General features: G+C 33.3%; 1 protein-coding gene across 1 annotated transcript in view; it reads right to left on the reverse strand.

The window, feature by feature from the left end:
* LOC127712042 (uncharacterized) overlaps positions 1–19,523 on the reverse strand; it is a 74,888-nt gene extending 55,365 nt beyond the window's left edge. Inside the window, exons 1-7 of the mRNA XM_052218209.1 lie at positions 19,419–19,523; positions 17,351–17,479; positions 14,461–14,572; positions 13,436–13,474; positions 12,854–12,925; positions 8,821–8,900; positions 694–921 (exon numbers count right to left, since the gene is read on the reverse strand). Coding sequence (XP_052074169.1) covers positions 694–921; positions 8,821–8,900; positions 12,854–12,925; positions 13,436–13,474; positions 14,461–14,572; positions 17,351–17,437 — 618 coding nt within the window. The 5' untranslated portion in view covers positions 17,438–17,479; positions 19,419–19,523. The remainder of the gene's footprint in view (positions 1–693; positions 922–8,820; positions 8,901–12,853; positions 12,926–13,435; positions 13,475–14,460; positions 14,573–17,350; positions 17,480–19,418) is intronic.
* Between the last annotated feature and the right edge of the window lie 3,574 nt (positions 19,524–23,097).

Raw genomic sequence — 23,097 nt, forward strand, 5'->3', positions numbered from 1 at the left:
ATTTCCTTGATAATTTAAAAGGTTTATGATCTGATATAAATACTAACAAATTAGTAGATTATAGCATGTTTTAGATGTGAAATTTAGAACCAATGCTCAAACTTGAAACTACCATGCTCTATCAGTCATTATTTGTGAAGATGAACTTTTGCCTGCCTAACCTGTGGTAAACCTGGTTCATAAAACAACAGTTCAGACTTTCCTTTGTTATGACAATTATAATAACCCTTTCATAGGACATCTATATATCAAGTCAATCTAACATAAACATATTCTTGAGAAATGCTGCAACATCCTCCATTTCCTTCCACTGAAGGAGAACCCCATAACAAATAACAATAAATATCCAATTAAATACTGTTATAAATAGAACCTTGAGTCAATGAGACAGCAACCCAAAACAACACAAAAAAGACATTGGAGTTGTAATGATTTTACCTAATAGTTTTGCTATGTGAAATTCTTAAAATCATTGGATCAAAGCATACACATTTGTAACAATTCTTTTCTCTCGACTTTGTGCCCTCAGCGTATTTCAGACATTTATCCTTGAAGTTACTGTGTTCTTTAGCTACAGAAATGCTCTCACATTATGAAAGGTGACATACTATTTCAGACTTTCCTTGTGTGTTCCCCCCCCCTCCCCGCCCCACCCCCCAAACTATTCACCATCAAGCTAATTCTGACACTTACTGTTAAAGCTCCTGTCTCCTTCCACTGTGGGAGTGCACCATGGAAAATAACATCACATTTAAGATTCCCACCAGATGTCACTGCTACATCCCCAAGATTAACCCCATCAGGGTATTTCTGGTTACATTCTTTCTGTAACTGTGGTCCTCCAACACATAAAAGAGACTGGGACACAGCACCATAGTTAAGCTGCAGATTAGTGGAGGTGGTGTTGACTATAACATTAGCCTGTAAAAGTATGGTGCCTGTTATTTTGTTAATACAACTCAATATATTAAACATTCTTTTAGATAACTATAGAACTAACATGTTGTATATTTTATTTTTGCATCTTTTTGAATACTGTAAATTCAGAAATTATTGTGTGCATTTATTATTGCGATTTTGTCATTTTAATTTTCGCGATATTGAGAAAAATCCTGTTTAATTCATATAAAAAATTTCAAAATGCAAGTTTAAATTATTGCGATTATAACCCTGACGCATTTTTCAAAATAAATATGCTATTTGCTATAATAAACATAATGTTAAAGATCTTTTTTTATCGACAAATGTGCTATTTTATATGTTTCTGGTCTTGAAAACCAATTCAAATTAGCCTGTTTTCATTAAAATTTAACTGATATTAATTGTAACCCAATAAAAAAATAAAAGAAGAATGTGTCTGAGGACACGAATGCCCCCACTCAAGCTTTCCAATTTTCCCCAAGTTAAAAAGGGGCATAACTCTAGAACGGTAAATGACTCATGACCCAAATTCAAACTATATAAAAATAAGGAGATGTGGTATGATTGCTAAGGAGACAACTATCCACCTAAGTACAAATGAAGTGGATGTAAGCAATTATAGACAACTATACAGCCTTCAACAATGAGAAAAACCCATACTGTATAGTCGGCTATAAAAGGCCCCGACTTGAAAAATATGAAACAATTCAATTGAGAAAGCTAACGGCCTAATTTATAACAAAACAATTTATAAAAGCAAATATGACAGACAATGAACCAACTACAACCACTGAATTACAGGCTCCTGTCTTGGGACAGGCAAATAAAGAATGTGGAGGGGATAAACATGTTAGTGAGCGCTCAACCATCCCCCTAACCTGGGACAGTGGCGTAACCGCACAACATAAGAACAAACTATAATAAACTGTTAACACAGAGATATGTCTCGCCTGTTTGTTATTTTGATAATGCAAATGTTAAAATCAAAATAGCAATACTTTAACATGCAAGTTATGCAAATATTCAAAGTCAATGACTGAAGGTACAGGTACAGGGCTAAACAATCTCAATGGAAATGAGATGTGCCAATGCTAATACAACTGCAAACCAAATGCCATTGACTTTTCATAAGTTGTTCCCTTTAAACAAACCTAAACACAAAGATTAACTTGTAAACTATGTAAAAGTTTCAAAGTCAATGAACCATAATTAGAGGGTGGGGTTATATAATCTCCAATGACCTAATCACAAACTAATACATATAAACAAGCAGAAGTTTCAAAGTCAAAAGACCATGACTGAGGGGTAAGGACCAAATATTCTCCATGGAAATGAGATGTGCTAATGCTTATACAACTGCATACCAATTATCATTGACCTACCACTAACGGTTCCTCTTAAACTGACCTAATCACAAACTAATACATGAAAACTAAGCAAAAGTTTCAAAGTCAATAGACCATGAATGAGGGGGCGGGGCCAAATAATCTCCATGGAAATGAGATATGCCAATGCTTATACAACTGCATACCAAATATCATTGACCTACCACTAGTGGTTCACCATGAACTAGACCTAATCACAAACTAATACATTGTTGACGCAGCCGCTGCTGGAAACAGCATACCTATGTCTCTTTTTTGACTCCGTCAAGGTGAGACAAAAATCAGTTGAAAAAGGCTTAACTCATCAGATCGATACAAAGCAGAAAAACATCAAACAAAAACAAAAACACAGACTGGACGTGGCAGGGTATTTATCCATCCTTCATCCCTAACAACAAAAAAGACAATAAGCACAGATCTGAGAGTACTCGCAGTTACTGACAGCCAGTTTTAAGCCAATAACAACTAATAAAAAAAATCATGTATTTAAGACTAAAATATCAATCAGTATACATCCAACATCCAATGGATTTAGTGTAAAGACATCATTAACAGTCAGAAAAAAACATGACCTTGTGCAATGCCAAAATATAGGTATCAACAGATTGTAATACCATGAAATTACATATGTGTATAACAATAATATTTGTCTGCATGTTGTGGTTCTCAGCATTGTGTATGAGTTTTATAAAATTTGGATGAGACAATTTAAGTTAGAGTGCAGAAACAAAAATATTTGCAATTTTCCAAGTTCTAAAGGGGCATAACTCTAGATCCGTGACTGACTCACTACCCATATTCGAACCCTGTCTGCGAGTTTAAGTTCTTAGCATTGTGTATGAGTTTCATAAAATTTGCATTAGGCAAACTTAAGTTAAGAGTGTGGAAACAAAATGGGTCAGACAGAAAGATAGATGGATGGAAAGACGTAACACTTAATGCCCCCATTGCCTAACCTGGGACAGTGGTGTAACGGCACAACACAAGAACAAACTATGCAAAACAATAAACACAAGAAACAAATATGAGAAACTGCAAAAAATGACAACCAATTAATTACAGGCTCCTGACTTGGGACAGGCACATATAGAATGTGGCAGGGTTAAACTAGTTTGAAGGTACTACCCTCCCCCTTTTTATAAAGTCATTGTTTTAACTGATTCATTGTGATAATATGCATTAAATGCCTATTTAATTTCTTAGCTAGAAATAAGGGCTATTTTTTCGCAATATGGAAACCTTTTCGTTTCATGTATTCAATGGAAACCTCTTTCTGTCAAATGGTCTCAGAAAAGTTGTGTTCAGAAAGGGTCAATGTATTTATTTCTTTATTTAGAAATTGCATTAGAGTATATCTTTCCTTCATAATAAAAACAGTTAAATCATATGATAATGTGACGAACAATAGTAACCTAACTATCATACATGTCATAAATAATCATTAGAAAAGTTGCTGAAAACAGCCTTTTCTTCATACGACGACGACAGTAAAATCTATCTTTTGAATAACAGATTTTACAATCATATGTTTTTGATGACAGATGGAAAGAAGTGTATCATCATATGATGCGCAATATCTAATCATCAGGAAAGATGTGGACACCAAGTCAAATGAGAAGGATTACACTCTGTAAATTGTGTAAAAGCATGTTTAGCGAATATCTTTAGATGTGGTATGATTGCCTAGGAGAACTATCCACCAGAGACAAAATAACAAGAATGTAAACGACTACAAGACACTGTACAGCTATAAACTATCTTGGTCATATCATTTTCCTGCAATAGTCTTATGACAATGAACACAGTTAAATAAACAGCTGCGCCATGAGCGCATGATACACCCGTCGCACTTTTTACAAATAAAGTTCAATAACTTCTCAATGTCATATCAGAAAATTGTGAAAAACTAAAGGGAGGTTATCTTAATTGATATAAACCAGTCACCAAAGTTTAACGAAAAATGTTCAAAGCACTTTAAAGGTATTGTCCGAAAACTAGAAAATCACCCCCTTTTTATGAATAAAATCCCATAACTCGGAAGTGTAAAATCTAAAATTTATGAAAATTGAAAGGGAGCTTACATCAACAGATATAAACAATTCTCCAAAGTTTCATGAGAACTGCTGAAAGAATTTTTGAGTTATTGTACGAAAACGGAACAGACAGAAAGATAGATGGATGGAAAGACGTAACACTTAATGCCCCCATTGCCTAACCTGGGACAGTGGTGTAACGGCACAACACAAGAACAAACTATGCAAAACAATAAACACAAGAAACAAATATGAGAAACTGCAAAAAATGACAACTACTCAATTAAAGGCTCCTGACTTGGGACAGGCACATATAGAATGTGGCAGGGTTTAACTAGTTTGAAGGTGCCTACCCTCCCCCTTTTTATCAAGTCATTGTTTTAACTGATTCATTGTGATAATATGCATTAAACGCTTATTTATTTTTTAAGCTACCGTAGAAATAAGGGCTATTCTTTCGCAATATGGAAACCTTTTCCTTTCATGTATTCAATGGAAACCTCTTTCTGTCAAATGGTCTCAGAGAAGTCGTGTTCACAAAGGGTCAATGTATTTATTTCTTTATTTAGAAATTGCATTTGAGTATATCTTTCCTTCATAATAAAATCAGTTAAATCATATGATAATGTGACGAACAATAGTAACCTAACTATCATACATGTCATAAATAATCATTAGAAAAGTTGCTGAAAACAGCCTTTTCTTCATACGACGACGACAGTAAAATCTATCTTTTGAATAAAAAAACAGATTTTACAATCATATGTTTTTGATGACAGATGGAAAGAAGTTTATCATCATATGATGCGCAATATCTAATCATCAGGAAAGATGTGGACACCAAGTCAAATGAGAAGGATTACACTCTGTAAATTGTGTATAGCATGTTCAGCGAATATCTTTAGATGTGGTATGATTGCCTAGGAGAACTATCCACCAGAGACAATATAACAAGAATGTAAACGACTACAAGACACTGTACAGCTATAAACTATCTCTGTCATATAATTTTCCTGCAATAGTCTTATGACAATGAACACACAGTTAAATAAACAGCTGCGCCATGAGCGCATGATACACCAGTCGCAATATTTACAAATAAAGTTCAATAACTTCTCAATGTCATATCAGAAATTTGTGAAAAACTAAAGGGAGGTTATCTTAATTGATATAAACCAGTCACCAAAGTTTAACAAAAACTGCCCAAAGCACTTTAAAGGTATTGTCCGAAAACTAGAAAATCACCCCCTTTTTATGAATAAAATCCCATAACTCGGAAGTGTAAAATCTAAAATTTATGAAAATTGAAAGGGAGCTTACATCAACAGATATAAACAATTCTCCAAAGTTTCATGAGAACTGCTGAAAGCATTTTTGAGTTATTGTCCGAAAACGGAACAGACAGAAAGATAGATGGATGGAAAGACGTAACACTTAATGTCCCCGTTGCCCAACCTGGGACAGTGGTGTAACGGCACAACACAAGAACAAACTATGCAAAACAATAAACACAAGAAACAAATATGAGAAACTGCAAAAAATTACAACTACTCAATTACAGGCTCCTGACTTGGGACAGGCACATATAGAATGTGGCAGGGTTAAACTAGTTTGAAGGTGCCTACCCTCCTCCTTTTTATCAAGTCATTGTTTTAACTGATTCATTGTGATAATATGCATTAAACGCTTATTTATTTTTTAAGCTAGAAATAAGGGCTATTCTTTCGCAATATGGAAACCTTTTCCTTTCATGTATTCAATGGAAACCTCTTTCTGTCAAATGGTCTCAGAGAAGTTGTGTTCACAAAGGGTCAATGTATTTATTTCTTTATTTAGAAATTGCATTTGAGTATATCTTTCCTTCATAATAAAAACAGTAAAATCATATGATAATGTGACAAACAATAGTAACCTAACTATCATACATGTCATAATTAATCATTAGAAAAGTTGCTGAAAACAGCCTTTTCTTCATACGACGACGACAGTAAAATCTATCTTTTGAATAAAAAAACAGATTTTACAATCATATGTTTTTGATGACAGATGGAAAGAAGTGTATCATCATATGATGCGCAATATCTAATCATCAGGAAAGATATGGATACTAAGTCAATTGAGAAGGATGAACATGAATCTTTAGGTAATATCTCAATATTAAAATAAGATAAAATGCTCCGCTGGGCGCAGCTTGATACGACCGCAGAGGTCGAACCCTGAACAGTTGGGGCAAGTATGGACACAACATTCAAGCTTGATACAGCATTGAATTTGAATTGTGATTAAATATTTGACACAGCATAGGTTTCTGACACAGAATGAATGTGGTCTAAGAACTTAAAAATTTTTAATTTACCTATTCAAACCATATCATTATTATTTGCTTTTATATATAAATCAGAAATAACCAATTTAAAATGGAAAATTTTAAAGAAAAAAAAAGGGAAAAAAAATCCCCCCCCTCAAATTTTTTGAACCCCCTTATGATTCATCAACCCAAACTCAATCCCAGCCTTCCCTTTGTGGTATGGTACCTTGCAGTACAATTTCAGAGAGATCCATACACTTGAACACAAGTTATTGTCTGGAGATTAGAAAAATTCTTGTTTTTTGGCCCCTTTTTGGTCCCAAATTCCTAAACATTTAGGGCAATTACCCCCAAACTCAAACCCAGCTTTCCCTTTGTGATATGGAACCTTGTAGTACAATTTCATAAAGATCGATACACTTACACACAAGTTATTGTCCTGAAACTAGAAAAAAGCTTGTTTTTGGCCCCTTTGTGGCCCCTTATTCCTAAAATTTTGAGGCAATTACCCCCAAAATCAATCCCAGCCTTCCCTTTGTGGTATGGTACCTTGCAGTACAATTTCAGAGAGATCCATACACTTGAACACAAGTTATTGTCTGGAAACTAGAAAAATGCTTATTTTTGGCCCCTTATTCCTAAACGTTTTGGGCAATTACCTCCAAACTCAATTCCATCTTTCCCTTTGTGACATGGAACCTTGTAGTACAATTTCAGAAAGATCTATAGACTTACACACAAGTTATTGTCATGAAACTAGAAAAATGCTTGTTTTTTTCCTTTTTTGGCCCCTAATTCCTAAAATTTTGAGGCAATTACCCCCAAAATCAATCCAAGCACTCCCTTTGTGATATGGAACCTTGTGGTACAATGTCAGAGAGATCCATAAACTAACACACAAGTTATGTCTGGAAATTACAAAAATGCTTATTTTTGGCCCCTAATTCCTAAACTGTTGGTACCATAACCCCCAAAATCAATCCCAACCTTGCTTTTGTGGTATTGAACCTTTTGGTAAAATTTCATTAAGATCCGTTTACTTAAACTAAAGTTAGAGTGCTAAAACCAATGTGTCTTCGGACAACGACGACGCCAACGTCATACCAATATACGACCACAAAATTTTTTTGCGGTCGTATAAAAATGTTTACTGATTGCCAATGAGACAACTATCGACCAGAGACAAAATAACAAGAATGTGAAAAACTACAAGTCACTGTACAGCTTTCAATGTGCTTTCTATCCCTGTAATAAATAACTTACAATAGTTTTGCACAAGTGAAACACACTCTGAAATAAATGGGGAATGTGTCCATGGGACACAGATGATGCTCCCGCTTGCATATCATATAAATTTATAAAGGGACATAACTGAAGAACAGTCAAAGTGATGCTACCCAAATTTGTACTTGATCTGAGTTTTGTGGTAATAAGTATTATGTATAAGTTTCATAACATTTGGTTGAGGCAAACTCAAGTTAGAGAACGGAAACGAAAAATTCAGCAATTTTTCCATTTGTAAAGGGGCATAACTCTAGAACTGTTAAAGTGACACCACCAAAATTCAAACTTGATCTGTATTGTGTGGTAATAAGCATTGTGTATAAGTTTCATAACATTTGGTTGAGGCAAACTTAAGTTAGAGAACGGAAACGAAACATTCAGCAATTTTTCCATTTGTAAAGGGGCATAATTCTAGAACTGTTAAAGTGACACCACCAAAATTCAAACTTGATCTGTATTGTGTGGTAATAAGCATTGTGTATAAGTTTCATAACATTTGGTTGAGGCAAACTAAAGTTAGAGAACGGAAACCAACTTTGGGACGTACGTACAAGGGTAAAACTTAATGCCCCCTCCGCTACGGCGGGGGCATAAAAATGTATGATTATAAATTGGTTTCCTCGATGTCCGGCAGCAGCCAGGACATGAACCAGCAAAGTAAATAATCAATTGGAAGGTCCAAATGTGAGTGGATTAGAACAATAAACAAACAAAATTTACTTATGGAAAGCTTGGATGGCACATAAACAAATAGATTGAATAATTGATATTTGCTTAATGTCCAGTGGCAAATATTTCATGCATACTCAGAACAATAAACAAATGGATTACCTATATTTAGTTACTTTAAATTTACAACTAAAAACTGTTGAGTCAACTTAAAGGTTACCTGTTGATGAGCTATTTGTCCCCTCACAACGTTTACAGACACAAGTGAATCTGGTATGATCAAATTAGTACTGAGGTGAACTGAAACAAAAAAGAAAATGAGTCTGACTTAGTTTTCGAATGATTTGTGATTGTAAATTGACAGTCATGTAAGGATATTTTAAACATACATATTGTCTTCAAGGTTTTTTTTGTTATTGTTTTCACAATATTCAGTTAACAGGCATTTTAGTGCATTTAGATATAAAGATACAAATGCTATTTGATACTTGGAGAATACCCTTTGAGGCTTTAAGATACAACTGCAATAGAAAAAATATTGGAAAGGGTACCACAGAATCCTTGTTATGTCTCTCCTGCAACTGCTGCTGTCATTGTAAAATATAACAAAGTCCATTCATTGGTAAAATATGCAGAAATGAAAAACAATTCTATATTTTGATTCACATCATAGACAGATGGTATTTTTTGTCATAAAGAAGCTTCTTTCCAAGTTTCATTAAACATGTTTAATTTGATAAAGGTTTGAAAAAGTCACCTAGGCCACACCAAATTAATTTCTAGTTCTGACTCTTTCCGTAAAAAAGGGTAGCGAGCGAGCGGAATTTTTTTTTTTTTTTTTTTTTTTTTTGAAGTTTGATTTTTGGCAGGCGAAAGAAAGCATGTTTTACTAGCAAGCGATATTATTTTTGAAATATTAAAAAAATAAAATCTATGAAAAGCATTTTATGCAAGCGAGCGATCAGAAATTTACGCAGTTTTGGTGCTTGATGTTTTTATATATCTCATATCCTAGTTCTTATATTACCCTTCTTTGCTACTTAATTTGTTCTCAGACACCCTGTTGAATCTTTTCACAACATTTCCAGTACAAAATTGGTTAACAAGTAGCAAAACCTACAACTTCGTGTAGTCTGCTCATATAATGATCCAGCTGAACATGAAATAGTACAACAGCATTGAACAGGTAGACATCCATGTTTGATGTCAGTTATAATTGATACATTATAAAAATAAGGAGATGTGGTATGATTGCCAATGAAACAACTATCCACCAAAGTTCAAATGAAATGAATATAGATGCAATTATAGGCAACCGTACAGCCTTCAACAATGAGAAAACTTATACCCTATAGTCGGCTATAAGAGGCCCTGACATGAAAATAAACTGTTAATACAGAGATATGTAGCCTTTTTGTAATTTTGATATAAATGCAAATGTTGAAATTAAAATAGCAATACTTTAACATGTAAATTATGCAAATATTCAAAGTCAATGAACCATGACTGATGGTACATGGCTAAACAATCTCCATGGAAATGAGAATGTGCCAATGCTAATACAACTGCATACCAAATACCATTGACTTATCATAAGTCATTCTCTAAGCACAAACATTAACAAGTAAACCATGAAAAAGTTTCAAAGTCAATGAACCATGCTGAGGGGGTGGGGTTATATAATCTCCATGGAAACGAGACTTGCAAATGCCAATACAATTGCATACCAAATATCATTGACTTAACATTAGTGGTTCAACCTAAACTGATCTAATCACAAACTAATACATGTAAACTAAGCAAAAGTTTCAAAGTCAATAGACCATGACTGAGGGGGTGGGGATGAGATATGCCAATGCTTGTACAACTGCATACCAAATATCATTGAACTACCACTAGTGGTTTCCCATAAACTGACCTAATCACAAACTTATACATGTAAACTAAGCAAAAGCTTCAAAGTCAATAGACCATGACTGAGGTGGCAGGGCCAAATAATCTCCAATGCTAATACAACTGCATACCAAATATCAGTGGCCTACCACTAGTGAACTACAGGCTCCTGTCTTGGGACAGGCACATATAGAATGCTATGTTGTTTCAAATAAACCTATGCAAAGCATATATGCATGTATACAGCTTTCATATACAACTATACATATTTGTGTATACAACAAGATGAAAATTTATAAAGGACTGTCCTTCAAAAATCACACCAATTTATACTTCTACATTTTCAAATGCATCACACCAGATGCTATATACTAATTAAACAAAAGGAAAATTTCAATACATTCCACTTAGTCATTGCTTTGCTGAAGAATCTAATATGATTGATTGATTGTTGGTTGCTTAACATCCAGTGGCAAATATTTCATGCATGTTCAGGAGGCGAACAAATTAACAATAAATACAATGGGAAGGTCCTGTAACAGAGGCCATCCAGGACAAAGGTCGGTGAAATTTGGACCGCCACGTGAAAATGAGGGTACTTTGGACAGGGACAGAAATTCAGCCTTGCAACAGGCCACCTATGGACCCCTCAAAGAGTTGTTACAAGGGTTCTTAACGTGAAAAGAGCGTGGACCTCTCCCTACACGAAGCATCAGATTTAACATCCCCATTCTGACCAGACGTGGCTGCGTACTTATACATACTGCACAGCCAAACGAACACCCCAATCTGGAGAGGGTTTTACTGCCGGTCAGAGGAAGACCTATGGTGACCATATTTCTATTCCCCATTCACCCTTAGGGGGAAGAAGAATTTAATAGCAATCAAATCTTTATGTAAATGGGGATATTGCTCTGTGTTGAAGGCCATACCATTGCAAACATCAACAAATTTGGTCTCTGGTGAAAGTTTGTCTCATTGACAATCATACAAATTCTTATTTTAGAAGATTTTGTAAATTGTAAATATGGATTGATGTGTTATATTCAATTACCACAAACACTTTCTTGTCAAATTCCATGCTTTATAACTTTGTAATGATACTAGCAAATACAAATAAAAGTTTCAAGGGAAAAAACTTTTATTCTAAAAGATAAAAAAAAATATAATTGTATCTTTGCGGTGCCATTTCAATGCATGTACCGTCATCTTCGGGATTATCTTTTATTTTCATGCATGTTATATTGTCATCATTTAAATCTTTCAAATTATTCGGAGGTGTTGGTGCTTTGTGCACGTTTCATTGTGGTCCTGCACGGAGCACCTCAAACATATGGTAAAAGAATTGTCCAAATCACATTCCACTGCTGTCTTTGGTAGTAAGGTTGTTGCCTGCGTTACCACTGTAACTATTAATATTCCACTCATGTCTTACGTTTAGAATATATATCATATAATATTTGTAATAAAAAACATTGTGAATGTTAGATCTAGATTGTTTTTTATGTCAATTTCCGTGTCTGTATGGCGTTACTTTCAAATGCACAACTGATTAAAATTTTCGTTACATAAATTTAGAGACAGACACACGCGGCTCCGTACTAGATGTGGGTTTTTTAAAAAGTTATTTTTTCTTGTCGACCTTTTACAACATGCGGGGGATCCGACGAACGAGGGATTAATTTGGCGTGGCGTTATGTCTAGAAATATGTTTAACCAGACAGAACCTAAATGTTGACGACACTGACAACAGACTATACATGTAGAATTGCTATGTTTTGCCTTCATGATGTCACATTGAATAGCACATCATGAATATAAAATTGAGAATGGAAATGGGGAATGCGTCAAAGAGACAACAACCTGACCAAAGAGCAGAAAACAGCCCGAGGCCATCAATGGGTCTTCAACACAGCAAGAAAATCATGCAACAGGAGGTGGGCTTCAGCTGGCCCCTAAACAATAATGTATACTGGTTCAGTAAAAAATAGACGTCATACTAAACTCTGAAATATATAAATGAACCAAAATCAAAAAAACATTCAAGACTAACAAAGGCCAGAGGTTCCCGATTTGAGACAGCCACAAAAAATAACCTCTTTTACAGTAATCGATGGTGACTTTCATAATGCTTAATGCAATGCTTTATAGGATCATATCTTAACTTTGTTTATTTACTCATACTTTTTCTAGACATACAAGAGGAAGAAACAGATTTCCACTAACTGTAAACATGAGTTTTGATTGGATAATTTATGCCACCAATTTGACAATTGAGTCAATGGCTTCCAGTACAGTAATTTCTTAATTATCAGTAGTACATGTACATCGTGTTCATTAGAACTCTTGCAGTATCATACCATTATCATCTTCTGTAGTATCTAAGACTTCTTTAGTTGACTCTTTCTGTTTACAGCAGCACTCCTTTGACTCTAAACAACAAAGAAAAATCGTACACATATAATTCATAGGAGAAATCTGTTTTGAAAAAGCATGTTAAAGTCAGCACAGTTGTTTTGTATAAACCTAATTTTACTACCTCTGACATAGATCTTGTCAATATTTTGGATTGTGCACTTTATCTTATACCAAAAATACACAGGTTTCAAAGATTTGAACATGAACATTTCCTTTTACAAAAAGATGCAAAACAAAATTTTTCAGCAAAAAATTTGCAAGACGATTCTAAGTTTTCTCAAAGCATGCTTAGTAAATAACTTTATTCTTGGTAAAAAATTTACACCAGATGTATATATTGATTCATAAAATCATTACAATTTCAGGTCTTTAAGATCAATTAAATCATTTTTTTTATATTCTTTAACACATTCAAAAGGTTACAGCTGTAACATGCAATCTGACAAGGTAATTATATTTGTATTATGAAAATAAATGTCAAATAATCTTCAAGGTTAAGAGTACATTATTTACTTATATCTTACTTGAATGTTCTGATTCAGATTCTTCTTGTCTTTTCTTAGCTGAAAAATAAAACAATAAATTGTTAACACAGAGATATGTCTCACCTTTTTGTTATTTTGATAGTGAAATGCAAATGTTGATATCAAAATAGCAGCACTTTAACATGTAAGTAATGCAAAATATTTAGTCAAAGAACCATGACTGAAGGTACAGGGCCAAACAATCTCCATGGAAATGAGATGAGCCAATGCTAATACAACTGCATACCAAATATCATTGACCTACCACTAATGGTTCACCATAAACTGACCTAATCACAAACTTATACATGCAAACTAAGCAAAAGTTTCAAATTCAATACATCATGATTGAGGGGGAGGGACCAAATAATCTCCATGGAATGAGAAATGTCAATGCTAATACAACTGCATACCAAATATGATTAACCTACAACTAGTAGTTCCCTTAAACTGACCTTATCAAAACTAATACATAATTACATTGTTGACACCACCGAAGCCCGAAACAGCATACCTATGTCTAGCTTTTTGACTCTGTCAAGGCGAGACAAAAACCCTAGGTAGGTACTTACAGATCTTTAAAACTTTAAATGAAACATCTAGAACTATAATCTAAAGTCAGATAACAATTCAAAAAGTTATTCCAGTAGAAACTTGTTGATTAACCTTTACTATGCATCAGATATTAAAGAGTATGGATTTATTTGCTGTAAAGTTCTATTCTAAAGAGCATCAAGATAATGAGCAATCTCGTTCAATAAATTGCTTTCTAAGAATAAAGGGAGATGTGGGGTATATATCAATGAGACAGCAATCGAATGACATAATTCACAATTTCCTGAAACCTCATGATGCTTTTCAACGACAAATGTGTCAAATTAATTTTTTTCAATCATTTCAGTTCTTTTATTTCTAAATTTTAGTTAATATAAGACTTTAAAAAATATTCATAATCTACACTTAATATTTTAAGTCTGTGTTTTATTTAAATGTGTTTTTTTTAACTCTGTGCAAGTTCCACTTACCATATTCAGCTGTCTGCCAAGCTAAAGCAGAACACAACAATGCCAGACTTTTACCACTGCCTGTAGGACTCTCCAGTAAACAGTTTTGTCTTTTCTCACAACCTTGAATGACCTATAATAAGTACAAAAACACACTTGATTATAATGAGTAAACATTTCATTCAAAATTACATATAAATTGGTACAGTACATTCCGGTTATTTGCATAGCCTATTTGTCAGACAAAATTATGCAATAAAGCGGAGTATGCTTATATCCGAAATGCCAAATTACGGAGTCAAATAACATCGATAGAACAGATCAGTAAAGGAAATCCCTGAAGAAAGATGAACGTCTATAATCCAATATTACAACATATTGAATGTTGATTTATTCTAATAAAAGTTATATGTCTAGTGTCATACATGTTATTTTATTTTATATTATTTCAATAAAGATTATAAACACATTTTGTTTTAGTTTATTTGCGTACCGACGTTTCCTTTAAAGTGGCAAAATAATCAACTTATTGATGGTGGCCGCGTATTGGTAGAAGTAGAAGTTTACCAGTTTACCTGGGATACAAAATAAATTTGTTCTAAAAATAGATTTGTTTCTATGACCCGTATGTACAATGTACATTGTTACACTTTGATTAAAATAAACTGTTTAACAAAATTACAGAGTCTATAATCATTTTAACAATAGATGTGTACTAAACTGCCTTTGATATACAATATTTACAGCTTGCAGAGTGAAGTAACACTGTTTATTTAACTTCGTTAGTTTCGTATATGCAAAGCAGTAATGGGGCCCTGTACGGGTTATTTGCTGGACACGAGTATTGAAAGTGAGAAAATATAATAATTAGAAGTAAATGCTCTTCTCAAAATATATTAAAATTAAATGATTGATGTATAAAATTCTTTAACCATATATAAATGCCCTGTAATATTTAACATAAATGCAGATCACCCCAAGCCCAATTACGAGAGTTCACATTGGATAATGATCGATAATTAGCAGGCGTTGTTTTTGAATTTCACCCCAAATGTAATCTATGGACAATGTTTGAAATCCAATCAATTATTTACACCTTTTTAGATAGAATGGTCAGTGTTTTTACAACAATTACCTGTTTGACATTTTTATGACCTCGAGGCTTAAAATAGAACATGGGAAACTTTACCTGTGTAGATATCGAGGTTTATTTTTAAATCAAATTCAATCATATAAACACGAAAGAAACTGTTTTAAAACTTTATTTGAATAACACAAAAGTAAATATGAAATAATAATGAAAATAATGATGCATTCAAGAATAATATACTCACTAACTTGCCGTTTCCGGTCAAAAATTTCGACAGATTTAACTAAGCATATCTAGATGGCGATAATTTTCTATGCAATAAACCGAAAGGCCACTTGTAGAGCTATGCATATAACCGGACAATTTAACATTAGATGAATGGGAAATGGTTTTGTGCAGGAGAAAACTATGCAATTAACCGAATTATGCTATTAAGCGGTATGCAATTAAGTGGAGTCGACTGTACTACATGTTTACCATCTATGGTGTTGAGATAATTTTAACTGTATATTCATTCCAATGCAACTTGCTGGTAAAAAACATAACTTAACTATAAACAATTACTGTGGACTCATTTATTTTCGTGGGTACCAATTTTCATGCATTTCCGAATACTTCGTCTTTTCATGGATATTTGATTTCGTGGTTTTGCCAAAGTCTGCATACAATTTGATTCAAAATTTGTCATTCGTTGAACATTTAAATTCGTGGTTCACCTGTACCCATGAAAACCACGAAAATTGGTATCCAACGAATAATAATGAATCCACAGTATTCACAATGTACATACGGTGACCTATAGCTGTTAACTTTTATGTCATTTGGTCTCTGGTGGAGAGTTGTCTCATTGGCAATTATACCACATTTTCTTATTTTTATATGTTAAATCAATCTTAAAACTTCACTGAATACATTTATCAAAGAAATAATTTTGTTCATTTAAATCAGTTCAGTAATAATTCTTTTCGATGAACTGTAAACATCAAATAAATAATTTTCCACTCAAATATTTTAATTTAATCACATAAACTTCCTCTAAAGACACAATGTCATCATGTATGATAAAGAAAACTTCTCTCATCAATACATGTGCAAAAAATCAGGAGACTTTTTGAAATAATTTAAAAATAAGTAAAGAGCCTTGTCAGAAGTTATGTGTTAGTTGTGTTAAGTGTTTTTTGCTCAATTAAGGATTTTGATGTTGATGGAAGACCATTAATACCCATGATACCAGTCTTCACGATTAACTACAAACTAAAATGTATGTAAATTCAATGAATAATGGACGGATTCTCAGGCTTGGAAGTCAAAATGTTAGACTCCTGAAGATTGTAATACTCTGTCCATTTATTCACAATGGTGATTCTGTCTAGACTCAAGAGATTTACATATAGTGCAGATGCTTGAAGATTGTACATGTGTATCTATCTACCTTTGGTGGTTAAAATGTATCTCATCAAATAGTTACTTTCACTGTCAAACATTGTGTATTTTTATCATGTTTATCCTAGAAAAGTGCAAAATAATTCAGTCTTCACGATAAACTTTTAAATCTACAGGCCCGAAGCTGAATTTTACGAAAATTTAAGTTAGATTCTATTGGCTTGTAGAGATGATTTTTACAAGCCTGGGCTTGTGGGCCTGTTGTTGAGCGTGAAGACTGATAATTTCTAGCAAGTTAGAACTACTCTGCTACATTTACGTTGTTAATACTAGTATGGCCTTTTTTGTGTTTAATGTGTTTTGTTGCTGTCTCATTGATGTTTATCTCACGTCTATCATTTATAGATAAATAAAATAAAATTATATCATGAAACTTACCTTGTCCATAAAACTAAACTGGGAAGGATATGGTTTACATGGAAAAATCACTTCCACCCCTCTTATGGTACGCCTTTCTTCTGCCATATTGTACAAATTTTACCTACTCATATCCTAAATTTAGAATAGCTACAAAAATAAGAAAATTACACATATTATTCAATGTCCCAGAATTTTTCCCCAAACAAAAAAAATAACATAGGCATAAAAAATTATCTGCCATAAATCTGAGCCTTTTCTGAAATAATTCAGGGCATATTTTATTAAAATTTTAACTAATTTTAAAGACACTTCACAAAAAAATATAATCCCTTGGCCTATAGGCTGGTGAACCATTAAACAGGAAGATTTGTAAGATTTGAACAGGATTGTCTCAGATGTTAACTACATTGTAATTTAGACAATTCTGAATCCTTCTTCCAGAAGAAGCCAATAAAAATTCTCACAAATAGCAAAATAATCTAACTTGCAGTATCTTCTTTAAAAACAGGGAATATTTAAAAAAAAATATAATAAAATTCAAATACTGTGGTCAGCTACATGACATCTATAGTAACTTCATTGCATAAAAGAAGTATTTAAATTTAGATTGCTAAACAATTTTGATGGGTGGATTGATTAATGTTTAACATCCAGTGACACACATCATTACAAAGAATTACTTTAATTTGGAATTTATTAAATATTATAAATAAGAAAAAATAGTTCAGACACACCATATACTCCAGTGTTGTCATAAGTTTCGTTTGGAATAAGGTTTACTTTTGTCATAACAATGCCAGCTGCATTCTCATTCTCAAACCACTGTATTCAAATACATTGTCAAACCACACATGCTTTGTTACACCACCTTGATCATGCATGTATGGTCGCACTTCTATGACCATGCATGTATGATAACCCCATACATATCACTTCAGGACAATAATATGAATATGAACCCTGCTTTGAGCTAGACATACATGCTGAATCAGATTTATAATATGCTAGTTCACAAGTCAGTCACAAGACAACAGTCCACATCACCCTCCGCTAACACAAAATTTTTACTCCAAGCTAGCCAAGGGTTACAATCCAGTCTCCTCTTCTCCACCCATGACAGATTAAGATAGAATTTTGGATCCAGGAGGTAATGATTTTCATTAGTCTCAGTTGTAATTGGCTGCATCCAATCATAAAACACCTTTACGATGATCATGTGTAAATGTATAAAATGTAAATAAACAATTATCACGTGCTGATTGTGCAACAAGGCTTTACCCCCAAAACATAGGACGATATAATAGTGACATTTTAAAGTTTTAATAAACTAGTTGAAAGTTCCTGGGTTATTTTCTCATGCAAATGTTGGAATTCAACGTATAATTTCGGTTCCTGCTTCATGAAATTTATAAATACAAAATGTACCAGACACAACCATTTAAACACTAATCCTCACTGAAGAGACTGAGACAGTTCAAGAGCTGCCATGTGTCAAGAATGATTTAGTCGGAATGGGTGCGACTTTTATCTACCTGTTGATGGCACAGCATTGTTATCACAAATGTTAGCTTAATCTGCCAAGGATGTATCGTAACACTCGACCACGCTTTGGTCTTACTCAAAAATGCAGCGAATAAAAGTTTTCAAGTCTGTGACTGTGTGCATGCAAAATATGATTTTGATCAGTTGTGTCTAGTATTCTGATGATATAAGTTAATGGATGCAATTCATATGTTAAAGAAATCCTTATTTAGGGCTTCAGAATTAGGGTCAATCAACCCGACACACTAATATTTTGTTTTGCCTCAAAATTGTAAAGTTTGAGGTCTTGGAAAATTATTGTTTTGCTTAGACCTCAAAACCTCTTTAGACAACATAATTACAATTGGACTATCTAATATCATAAGATAATTGGACCATAAATATATCTGATTGGACTTTTGCAAAATTTTATCGAACTCGAGTAAATTATGATCAATTATGTTTATAAAAATTTATCTGATTAGTACGATGCAATTTTAAGAATAAGATTGGTACAAACTTCAAATATTTTTGATCTAGTAAAGAATTTTACATCACTTCTTACAATGTTAATGATTAACAGATTATGCTACAAAGGCGTAGTATAACTTAAACTGGAAGTTGTAAGTAGGGAACTTCTCATTTCGCAGACTTTTTAGAAATGCGCCATTTTTCGTGTCCGGTTAATTTGATTGGTCGATGAGAAACAGAAAGTAAAAAGGACCAACAAGATAAAAACAAACAATAATGTACCTAATTTTGGGTTACAATAATGATCACTTATGTCTTGATGAATGTCCTGGCAAATAGAAAATTATAAATAATATATCTTGATAAATTGACTTCAAATTATGACAAAAGCAAAATTTTAACATTTATTAAATGAATATAAGAAAAAAAATTGAGGATCAGAAAACTTTACCTGACCAACGTCGAATTTGCCCTGAATGGTACATCTACATCTACGACATAGCGAAGCTACTTCGCTACTTCGCTATGTCGTCACTCGAAAAGGGTACTTTGACCCATCACTCAAGTATGATAATATATCAATGATCAATCATTTATTAAGTAGATATGATATAGAAAAATGAAATAAATATGTTTAAAGAGTATAAAAACTTGACCTGACCGACACCGCCCTTGTCCTGGCCGACACAGCCCTGGCCAATGTCCTGATAGATGGAAAAATGGAAATAATTTATCTATTTCTTGAAAATTATATTTTAAATTAGACTGAAACGTATCAATATTTGATATTTTTTAAATGAATATCCGATGAGATAAAAATGTTTTAAAGGTAAAAATACTTGCTTCGACCAATGTCGACATTGTGTTGATCAATGTCTTGACTGACAAGAAAGGCAAAAAACTTTCTTAATTATCGAAAAAAGTGCATTAAAATTTTTACGAAAACATATTTTATTTCGTAAACAATAGAGAAAAATTTGAAAATATCGTAAGTAAAAATTAACGCCCGACTACAGTAAATTTTACATTTTAACATACGATTATAAAGATATTGTATTCTTTTTAAAAACGTCTTCAATTTGAAGTCAATTATTCAAGAAATAGTAACGATAATTGCCTTATTTCATCGGGCAAAGTCGACGTTGGTCCGGTAAAGTTTTCAAATCTTTAAAAATCAATTATTTTCTCTTTTTGTTGTTATATCCACGAAATAAATGTTGAATTCTTGCTATATTTCAAATTTGAAGTCAATCCTTCCATTAATTAATAAAAGAAAATGTATTTAGCATTTTTTTCTATCGGTCATGACATTAGAATGGACATTAGTCGGTAAACTCATAAAATTTTCCATTTTTGGATTTCTAGACGCTATCGTCAGTGATAAAAAAAACATAGACGATAAAAATTCGGCTTATAGGAGGTTCGGCAAATTGGAAATTGGATCCACCCTCTAAAAGAATGGGTTATATTTTTTAAGACACCGAACATTCATCTTTTACTCAAGCGCAACTGTGGGACGATTGAGTTATCTAATATGAGGCTATTTTCCTTGTTAGTCAAGTAATGTCCTTCGAAAAGGTATGGTACCATACAAAAACTATTATATTGCAATCCGTCTTCACTGAATTTAAAAACATTCATTATAGCCAATCCCTCACTTCTATAGTCCACTATATGCTCATTGACATGAAATTTCTTGAAATTAGATTATAATCCGTAAAATTTTGTTGTACATCACGAGTCTGCATAGTTAAGCACATAGCTCTGAGATTAATAATTTGAAATGTAAGCTTCGTCTAATGAAGACAGATGATCAACTAAACAAAGTAAACAACATTCAGGCGAGGGGGCAAATAACAGTTGTTATGTAACTTCAACATGTAACACTAATCAGCCAATTTCAACTCAAATATATCCAAATTTGAAACCATAGGTCTTCATCAATCCATTCATTAGGACGCCTTATCAAGTAAAACATCTCCAGCGTCTACCGATCCCAGCATACAACCAAACTGGGACGTATGTTTTCTCGTTTAAATTGTTTCACATTTTGGCATGTCGAGCCGTTCAAGTTATATAACCGACTATACGATATAGGCTTTACTCATTGTTGAATGCCGAAAAGTGAAATATAGCTTACATCAACGTCATTTGGTCTCTGGTTGGTAGTTGTCTCATTGGCAATCATACCACACCTCCTTATTTTTATATGGAGTATATCGTTCGCCATGTTCGCATCATGCAGTAAAAATAGTATGCACTTGAATAAAAGGCTTAACAACACAATGCAAGAAAAAATACCAACATAAAACAACAACAACAAAAGGACGAACCAACACCTTAGCAGCATGAAAGAGATAACTCTGCAGTGATCAAAAATGATCATACAACAAGAAAAACTGACCTCATACCATCTCAACCAAAATACTCATAAAAATATTGACACCCTCTATGACGTATAGTGTTTAAAATTAGCAACCTGCAAAAGCCATCAATATGGAAGAATAACGTATAAACCAAACAGAATTGCGAGATATACACACACATGCTACTGAGCAGCATTTTTAGGAGTACACAGAGCCTCAACTGTGTACTGGATAAGCAAAAACGAACAAAATCACTATAGGAAATTTAAGCATACAGAATATAAAAGGAAACACTATCTTTTTAGAAACAGTTTTGAAATCATTAGATATCAGTTTGCATTCAAAAACATTGGATTCTATCTCTAGAAATGGCTATTATCAAAAGCATTCACAAAGACTATATGACGCTCCGTGTTGAAGGCCTCACTGCGACTTTGAGATAAAGAACAGCAATAAAAGCGCTGTTCCTTTGCTTGGTGTGTGTTTTTGCTGTGCATGTACTTATTTTATGTGATGGATGCATATCCTTTGTTTTTCTATTAAAAAGCTTTTTTTTTAAAGAACTAAATGTACCATAGAGTTTACAAAAATGGAATTTGACGCCTTCTCTGAAGACGAAAAACTATAAAACAATATCAGAAAACTACGGATGTAATGCAGTTCTTTTTACAACCTTCATAGGCTCTTAAAGTACTGTGCTATATCGGTATATACATGAAAATCATTTAAGAGCTAGTAGCAATAGATGAAGAAAAAAAGCTTCCGACAATTTAAGGCACGAAATAATGATAAACAAATTATTCTATGACGATATTAGAGGTAATATATCTGAACACTATTGAAACATGTCGATACTAATATGACACTAACTAAATAACACGTGTTAATGTACAACAAGGAATCTGACAAGGAACATTATTATACCTTACATTATATAGTAATTATTTGATTGGCTAATACGGAATCACGTGTCATAGTTTAATTTCGATGTTTTTCCAGAAATTGACAGGAGCGTTTTATAACCCCAACAAATTGAAGCCTCCATCGAACAACCCTTTTATTCCCCGGTGAATAACCCCGACAAATTGAAGCCTCCATCGAACAAACCTATTATTCCCCGGTGAATAACCCCGACAAATTGAAGTCTCCATCGAACAACCCTATTATTCCCCGGTGAATAACCCTTGTCGTACATTGTGGATTAAACCATTGTGGTGACGTCAGCCTATTTATTTACCGTAAATTCTTTTTCTAGAATCAACGCTTCCTAAATCTGCCGCTGAAATTGACTCACCAAATTATATTCAATTGTTTCCTTTGTGTACCTAATTTCATTAAGTTTGAATTGGCTAATTTACTGATTTCTGTTCACTAATGCAATTAATTTAAAAACTTACCTTTAATTTT

Source organism: Mytilus californianus, unplaced genomic scaffold, assembly GCF_021869535.1.
Source record: "Mytilus californianus isolate M0D057914Y unplaced genomic scaffold, xbMytCali1.0.p SCAF_8, whole genome shotgun sequence".
NCBI classification, from domain to species: domain Eukaryota; kingdom Metazoa; phylum Mollusca; class Bivalvia; order Mytilida; family Mytilidae; genus Mytilus; species Mytilus californianus.